We start from the raw sequence: 8,832 nt of genomic DNA on the forward strand, positions 1-8,832 counted from the left end.
ACCTGCATAAAAATACACTCCCCCAAACCAATGCCTCCCAGACACACACACACACGCACACACACGCACATATGCGCACACACACACACAAATGCGCATTCTGTAGTCTGCCACAGTTCATAACTGAAATACTTTTTGTCTATTCATCATTGTTTTGTGTCTCAGTAAAAACATCACTGCAGATTGGGTGTATTGTTAAACAAGGCAGTAATAAGCAATATGCAAGAGAGCAGTTTAGTCTATAGTTATTTCTAAGAGGCATGGCCCTGTTTCAGTTACTATGGTCTCTCTTTGATCCTAGTAGGATAATTGCCTTCTCTTTATAGCTAGCTGCCTCATTTCCAATAGAATGTTTCTTTACCAAAACTTTAATCTCAAAGCCAGTTTGAACTGGAGGTTCGTGGGAATCGTGTGCTAACAGTGCAGGACAAGGATGAGCTTCCTCACAGTTCTCTGCTTTGACATCTGACAGGACATGAACACTTAAAACTTCAACAGAGTTGTATTACGTCACATCTGTTTAACTGCACCAGCCTAAAGCACACACACAACAACATTTTATTTTCCTCTCTACCCTTGCATGCAATTTGAGTCTCCATCTCTCTCTCTCACTCTCTCTCTAGCATCAGACACAGTACAAGATGAATAGTCTGACGTTTGTGTTGACATTTAAGAGATGAGGCTTGTTCTGGAGAAACAACATGAGGGAAAGCAACATGGAAGAATACACACCATTTTCTCCAGTGCTAGCAACATGGAAGAATACACACCATTTTCTCCAGTGCTAGCAACATGGAAGAATACACACCATTTTCTCCAGTGCTAGCAACATGAAAGAATACACACCATTTTCTCCAGTGCTAGCAGTGCTCTGAAGCCAAAGGGAGTGTATGAGAGGGGTAAGAGGGCACTACTTTGTCCTCGTCATGCAGCAATGCTGGCATAGCTGCCAGGGCTGCCAACAAATAGTTCACAACAATACATGTCTGACAGGACTTCTCTAACATCTATGTTTTTCATGATCTCTGGCTCAAGATGAATCTTTTCCAAAATGGCATGTACCCCTTGGCAGCTGCTTATTTGTAAGAGACATTCATTAGCAGCATGAGCTAAAGTTATTAATGCTTACTTGAAGCCTGCCATTTGGTGCTTTTGGTGTAGGAGGTTGTGTATGAACACAGTAAGTGTGTATGTGCTGTGGTGCACACATGTGTATCTGGAACAATGGGTTAACTGCCTGTTCAGGGGCAGAACGACAGATTTGTATCTTGTCAGCTCGGGGTTTTGAACTTGCAACCTTCCGGTTGCTAGTCCAACTCTCTAACCACTAGGCTACCCTGCCGCCGGGTTCCAACCTGCCTTTGTTTAACTCCGTGGAATTTTAAGAAACCCTGTTAGGCTTTAGATTGTTTGGGGATTTGGAGACCTTCTGCACGAGCTTCATCCCCTCTGGGAAAAAGAGAATGAAAGTTTCTCCACTTCCAGGACGAGCTGGCTGCTGAGAACTGTCTAACAGTGTTAGGTCAGAGAACAGAGGGGACCTGGATGACTACAGTATGCATGAGTTTGATGGGTGGATTCCTGTGTAGCATCATGCGTGAGTGCTTGTATATGTCCCAGTACCTTATGTGTGTTTTGTGTAAGAGATTATATTACAAACAAGGAAGGATAGACATTGATGTCAGCGATAAGATATTTAATCAAACATGAAAAGAAAATGTTTACAGTATGTACTGTGGGCTTTGGTTTATTTTTCAAAATTATGATGTATATACATTGACCCTGGGATAATCTGGTAGGGGAATCTGTAAGAGGACTACAACACTTCACTTGATGCTTAGCTACAATAAAATACTATAGAATATGGACTATCATCTACAATAGGCTCTGAAAATAGTGATTGCAATCTAGCAAACTTTTGGATGTTGTATCTAGTTCAACAACTAGTGCATGTGCTTTGGATGAAAGTTCATGATTTTAACCTGAGGGATGAAGTTTTCTCCATATGATAGACTGTTGCTAGACTGGGTAAAGGTCTATAGTTACTAAGGGCAATTCCTGTTCATGCTATGTCATGATTGGGCAATAGGGTGTCAATCAGACATTAAGGAGCAAATCAGATTTCAGGACACCCATCATGTGGACAGGAAGGGATGTAGGTGTCTTCTACAATGACAAGTGCTACTTGCTGTGATAGGGACATCATGCCGAGTTCAAAACAACTGGGAACTTGGAAATCTCTGACTTCCGACTTCAGTGTGCTCAAGACAATTGGGAACTCTCAGAAAAACTTACTCCGACAGGGAAAAATCATTTGGAACGTTCATCTAACTCAGAATTCCGACTCAGGAATTCCGCCTCTTTCAAGAGCTCTGGTTTTTTCCGACCTGGAGATAACTGACATCTTGATTTGACCTTGTATTTAACAGTTCCCAGTTGTCTTGAACACACCATCAGATCTTATATTACAGGGATACCTCAATACCTCATGAATAACATGCTAGGAATTCAAATGATCTGGAGAGAGTTGGTGAAAGGAGGACTTTGTTCGCTGAATTGTCTTAGGCAGCCATTGGAAAAGCATCTTGCACAACTTCTTGCTTTTAACCTTGGACTTGGTCATGGTCTTAGTGATGGCGTTTGTCAGCAGGGTGCTGTTGTGGGGCAGGGAGGGAGGAGTGTTGTTGTCAGCCCTCTGGGGATACAAAACCTCCAAGAAACGTCTCTCTTGCTGCCTGAAGTCATACTCCACACTGCAGGGACAGAGAGAGAGAGCAAGAGAGGGTGAAAAGGAGGAAAGCAAAAACAGGAGGAAAGAGTCCGCCGATCTGACCATGCTTCCTGTGTCTCACCTATATACGATACAAGCAGTCTTCTGACAGGTGGAGCACTCCCGGAGGTCCTGTCCTGTCCTGTAGCATCGCCGACTGAAACAAAGAGCAGGAGATGTTAACTAGAACAAAAGAGGCTTCTCTCTAATTCCTTCTCTCTTCTCTGTAATGTCATCCCGTTCACTTTCTCTACTCACTCCTTCTACTTCCCTTTCTATTTCTTCCCTTTCTCACATTCACTTTCTCTTCCCCTCTATCTCTTACCCCTTGTTGAGAGCATGGCTCATCTCAAGGTCTTGGATGATGTTGAGAAGTGTAGTGATCCTGTCCTGGTTGGCTGCCAGGCTGGCCTCCACACACTGCAGCCTCCTATGGAAAGGGGCTGGCCTGCTGCACTGTGGGGAGGGGGGCAGCAGCAGCAGGTCTGTATCAGCCGGGTGGGAGTGAGCCAGCCTAGGGTCGTCTCGGGAGGGTTGTGGGATGGTACTTGACAACAAAAATACTGGATGGATCATCTGGTGTGTCTGATTGGAATGTGTAAGGGTGTAGGATTCTAGGTGTGCCATGCGTGATGGCGGCAAAAGGGGGTTGTACTTGGGGTTTCTGGCTTTGTGTGTGAGGAGTTCAGTGATTGTGTATGGACGGGCCTGTGGTATGAGTCGGTGTGTGGGGCTTGTGTGTTTGTGTGGGGTTGGTGTGGAACGGAAGTCTTTGTTTATGTGATTTGGTGTTTCGGTGATGGGTTTGACATGTGCAGTAGCGTTTGTCTTTGATGCAATGAGGGGCTTAGGATCTGTTTGCGTCTGTGGTGTGCTGGAAGTTGGAGCATAATTTGTGTATATCTGCCTGTCAACGCTGAATCTAAATGTGGTATTTGCATGTGTATGTAACATGCTAGAGGGAATGTGCTCTTTGTGAGAATGTATCTGACACTCAGATCCAGGTTTTAGGTTTGTGAAAAGGTCTCCCTGATGTTGTGTGACAATGTGTCCCTGCTGTTCCCATTCTTTGTTTATCTTTATTTCAGTGATGTGTTTTGGAAGGTTAGTGACCTGTGATGCATTGAATATTCCAGAGTGTCTTTCCTGATGTGTCTGTGATACGATGACAGGAGTACAGTGTCTACTTTTGTTATACAGAGACAATACTTTGGCATATACATTTGCATGCATTATTGGATCAACAACAAATCTGTTATGAGAGCTGGTGTGAAGGGCAGCGGTTTGTTCAATATGTGTATTTTTAAATGTGCTGTTATTCTGCGTGTTAGTGGTTGATCTGTTTGATGGGTCAGGTGGTTTATTGTTGTGTATCTGTGTCATGATCAGTGGTCTACAGATCGTCAGTGACGTGGATGAGGACTGATGCTGCGTAGCTGTGTATAAGGCATTTGAACAGAGAGAGGATACAGTTGTATGTGATGCGTTATCAACGTTAGGGGGTGTTATGGGGGATGCATTAGCTGAGTCAGGGGAAATAGGAGTGTGTGATGTGTTTGACAGGTTAAGGGTATGGAACAAAGGTTTTGTAGGTGTATTTGTGTGTGATGGGTTATAATAGCTTGTGGGTGTATTTGTGTGTGATGGGTTATAATAGTTTGTGGGTGTATTTGTGTGTGATGGGTTATAATAGCTTGTGGGTGTATTTGTGTGTGATGGGCTATAATAGCTTGTGGGAGTAGTTGTGTGTGATGGGTTATAATAGTTTGTGGGTGTATTTGTGTGTGATGGGTTATAATAGCTTGTGGGTGTATTTGTGTGTGATGGGTTATAATAGCTTGTGGGTGTAGTTGTGTGTGATGGGTTATAATAGCTTGTGGGAGTAGTTGTGTGTGATGGGTTATAATAGCTTGTGAGAGTAGTTGTGTGTGATGGGTTGTAAGGGTAAGAGAGAGTGGCTTTGCATGGTGTGTTTGCTGGTTTTAGAGTTGTAGCTATATGTAATGTGTTAGCGAGGCTAGGGAGTGTTGTTCTATGTATCGTTTTAGTAGCACTGTTTAGGAGTTTTGTGGTTGTCGTCAGTGTGCTTTCAGGGGTGGGAGGTGTAGCTGTATGTGAGTTTGCAGAGTTAGGGGGTTTAGATGCGTGTGTGTTAGCAGGGTAAGGGGGTGCACTTCTATGTAATGTTGTAGCAGTGTTAGACCGTGGTGTTGTGTTTTCAGGCTTAGGGGCTCTAATAACATGGGATGGGTTAACATGGCTTGGAGGAAAGGTTCTGTATGGTGTGTTTGGACGGTAAGGGTGAGTAGATGTACATGATGTGTTTGATGGGTTGGGCTGTGTATTTGGGTGTGTGGGTGTCTTTGGATGTTTACGGTGTGCGTGTGGCGTGTTTGCCCTGGTGGCTATTGCGATCTGAGGATACATTTGGAGTATTTTCGGTCGAGGAATTTTACTCCAGTGAGATGGGGTCTCAAGGGTGTTGGCATCTGCACGCCTGGGTTCAATAGTTGCCTTAGTGACTGTAATAGATTTTGTGTGTAAGATGGTTCTTTGGTGGGTTGGCTTGTCTGAGTGTGTATGTGAAGGTGTAACTAGGGTTTCTACTGGGTCTCTGATAGAGGTATGCAGGGGGTATGTATAATGTGAGGTATAACCATTAGTCTGTTTCAGATCTTTGGTTTTCCATGCAGGCGCTGGGTTTGCAGGCAGGTTGGGCTTCCTGTCTTTGTTGTTGTAAATTATGGGTTTACAGCGGGGGTGGGTGGATTGAGATTCTGTTTGTGTCGGCTGTCTTTGTATCAGATCCCTGTCTGCAAGCCTCGGAGTGGAGCATGTAGAGTTCCTCTCTTTCTCAGTATGTGAAGGGAGAAGGTGGTTTCTGTCTGTGAGTGAAATAGGTGTTTTCATGGCTGTTGTTCCTTCAGGGCATGCAGAGGAAGTGCTCTTAACTTCCAGACTGGCATCTTCATCTCCAGCTCCAGGGACCACAGTCTCCCTCCCTCCACAGTGTCTGCACATTTCCTGGAGCATCCAGAGAGGTGGGGGAGCAGGTGGTCGTTTTGCATTCCCACAATATGAATGTGCCACAGAATGTTCTTTCGGTTTTGATTGGTCCCTTCCTCGAGAGGACATGGTCGAGACAGGCTCCGCCTCATCACTGCCATCAATACAAATCCCTCCTATAGCCTCCGAGTCAACTACGCTGCCATTTGTGTAGCGCAAGTCCCGCCTCCCTTTAATCTTGCTGTTCCCCACGCCCCCTAATAGGTGTGGGTTAGTCTTGATTGCCCGGGCATAGCAATAATTCCCACTTTTCCATTTGTTGAAGACCACATTCTCTGTAAGTTCACTGGAAATCTCTTCAAATGTCACACCTTTTTTGGTCTTGGAATCTAAACTCCTCTGTTTTGAAAGAACACCTCTTTGTCTGACACTCTTAGTCTGTCTGATTCCCTCCTCTTCCTTTGCCTTTTTTGGGATGTAGCCATTGCATGTAGGAGTAATGCTTCTTTCTGATTGCCTGGGGAATGTGCCTGTTAGTTTTGTCCCGTGCAAGATGGGTGGAGCTCTCATGCCGGGTGAAGTCTGCACTCCGATACTGCAGTGGGGACCCCATGTCAGTGGCAGCACTCCCCCAGCCCTCTCCCCCCCTGCTGTACTCCAACCACGCACCCCCACCAGGGCAGGAACTCCCAGTACTGGCACAGGAGTGGTCAGGTCAGCCGCCCGTCTCCCCATCACCTGGCCGACTGACTCAGTGGCCTGAAAACCCAGGAGAGCTTGTGTCCACCATCACCATCACATCTATGGGAAAGTCAAGGTTAGTTTATTGTAAAGAGCACATTATGATGTCTCATTTTGATAAGGCACTGTGAAAGGAATCCGTACCAGGGCAGAACAATTAGATTCCAACAAAGTACAAATCAAGGACACTGCCAGAGCTGCCCATATGCATCAGAAATAGAGGACAAACAAAGGTCTGAAGCCTTGACAGCAAATTAGAGATAGTCATGAATAATGGACATTTTCTCGTTTTGTGTTAGACAAGTTAGAACAAACATGAAAGAAGTTAGAAGGATAAACCCTAAACCCTACACTGACAATGTGAGAGATAAACCCTACACTGACAATGTGATACAATATTATATCAGATAATGTAGAAGAGGTTGTTTTAGTATTGTGAGCTGGATTACAGTACCCTCATAACACCAAGGTGTCACAGAGCAGGACATGGGGGTGCATGACAGTCAAGAAACAGTCTTTGGAGTCCTGACCCTTGCTTACTTTTAGTCAAAGGAAACCCTTACTGGATTCAGCACATTATATTCAGAACATAAAAGCATGGTCTGCCCAGGTTCTGTTTCCTTCAGAGGTCATATTTCACAGAGATCATCTAGTCACAGCATGACTCCTGTGGTGACCTCTCTCTCTGTCTCCCTCATGGGCATCCTCTCACACCATCCTGTCCCAACCTTGGGCGGGGGGATAATGTATGAATTTATGCTAACGACTTAATTAAAGCCTGACAAGGGGAAATGAATCAGTGACTCTGTGTGCATTTAACTGACGCAGTAAATGCCAGAGTAGCCGAGTGTGTATGTGTGTCTTTATTTGACTGATGCATGCAACTATAGTTTGTGCCAAAGCAAGGACAATTGTGTGTGTGTGTGTGTGTGTGTGTGTGTGTGTCTGTGTCTGTGTCTGTGTGTGTCTGTGTCTGTGTCTGTGTCTGTGTCTGTGTCTGTGTCTGTGTCTGTCTGTGTGTGTGTGTGTGTGTGTGTGTGTGTGTGTGTGTGTGTGTGTGTGTGTGTGTGTGTGTGTGTGTGTGTGTGTGTGTGTATGAGAGGCAGTGGGTGTGCCTAAAACATTATGTGTGAGTTTGCATTTGCTGATACAGTAAAATACCTCAAGATAGCTGTGTGTGTGCGTGCGTGTGTGACTGAGTGTGTGCATGCAAAAAATATTTTTGTCCCACAGCCCACCCTCACCCCCCAGGCTTCATGCAGCGCTGTCAGAATTGCAGGCAGATCATCTAATCAGTTGTGCCTGCAGGCACCACTCTTTGACTGTCACATTGTAGATGTCAGTTGGTTGTAGTCCCAACTGACCCCATCTGATGTCACTACGGAACATTCCGTGACAAGTGCCTTAGCCCCTCCTCATACACAGTTGATCAATCTGCCAATAATTCCCTTTCTGACACTGTAAAATAGGTGTAAACAGTGTCCTCTCAGCATCACTATATAGATTTATATCCAGGACAGAGCAATGAGGAACCTGTCCCCTGCCTTCACAGTCAATCTTGACCGGGTCACTAAGCATGTTCAGGTGACTTACCATTGTCAGCATTTGTCAAACCTTGGGTTGAGCTGTGGCACGTTTCACTTTGTCCTTTAGGTGTTCTGCGTCCAGACGTGGGGGCCCACCTCTCCACCTGGCCTCCTCTCCACCTTGCCCCCCTCCTCTGTACTCCTCTACTCCAAGTCTTTGAGGAGGGGGGCACTGGGTGACTCCTTTTTGATGAGGTTGAACTCCTTCTCCCTTTCAGTCCCTCCGTGGCACCCACAAACTCACATGAGCATACACTATGCAGTCTAACAGTGGTGCAAAGCCATATTCCCTTCTGGTAAGTATTCCAAAAGCTCTGAGTCACCACTAATCTGGCTCCCTCAGACTAGACATGTAGTCCAGCTGCGTTCTCAGTTTATTCCCTCTCTCCTCCTCTTACTTTGGTCCCTCTCCTCCTTCCTGCCTCCCTGCTCACATCATAACACAATGATGCACTGCCCTACGTTCAGCACTCTGTCCAACTATCCCTCTCCCTTCCTCTCTTCCTCCCTCCCTCTCTCACTCTCTCTCTCGCTTCCTCTTTCTCTCTCACTATTCCCTTTCTCATGCGCACACACAGATCTATGGCTGGGTGACTGGCATCCGAAATTCATCTGAGGGGAAGGAGAGAGAAAGAGAGTGAGACAGAAGGAAGTGACTAAAATCACAAGGGAAGGGACTGGGTGAAAAGTACCACCAGACTTGAAAAACAAGATATGGCAAATTGCTGC

The 8,832-nt window shown here is 45.5% G+C and overlaps 1 protein-coding gene across 1 annotated transcript; it reads right to left on the reverse strand.

Annotated features, from left to right (window-relative positions):
* Positions 1-1,750: 1,750 nt before the first annotated feature.
* LOC139421939 (uncharacterized) lies at positions 1,751-8,506 on the reverse strand. Its single transcript, XM_071173078.1, has 4 exons — positions 8,111-8,506; positions 3,096-6,577; positions 2,853-2,927; positions 1,751-2,753 (listed from the first exon to the last, which is right to left on the reverse strand). Exons 2-4 carry the CDS (start codon positions 6,509-6,511, stop codon positions 2,501-2,503), a joined length of 3,744 nt encoding a protein of 1,247 aa, XP_071029179.1. The 5' UTR covers positions 6,512-6,577; positions 8,111-8,506; the 3' UTR covers positions 1,751-2,500.
* Between the last annotated feature and the right edge of the window lie 326 nt (positions 8,507-8,832).

This window comes from Oncorhynchus clarkii, chromosome 12, assembly GCF_045791955.1.
Source record: "Oncorhynchus clarkii lewisi isolate Uvic-CL-2024 chromosome 12, UVic_Ocla_1.0, whole genome shotgun sequence".
Taxonomy (NCBI): Eukaryota; Metazoa; Chordata; class Actinopteri; order Salmoniformes; family Salmonidae; genus Oncorhynchus; species Oncorhynchus clarkii.

Coding starts and splice junctions, on each gene's coding strand:
- LOC139421939 (XM_071173078.1), bottom strand. CDS start 6,511: ATGGGGAGACGGGCGGCTGACCTGACCACTCCTGTGCCAGTACTGGGA. Junction 2,928..3,095: donor AGCCATGCTCTCAACAAGGG/GTAAGAGATAGA, acceptor TCTTTGTTTCAG/TCGGCGATGCTACAGGACAG. Junction 2,754..2,852: donor ACTGCTTGTATCGTATATAG/GTGAGACACAGG, acceptor CTGTCCCTGCAG/TGTGGAGTATGACTTCAGGC.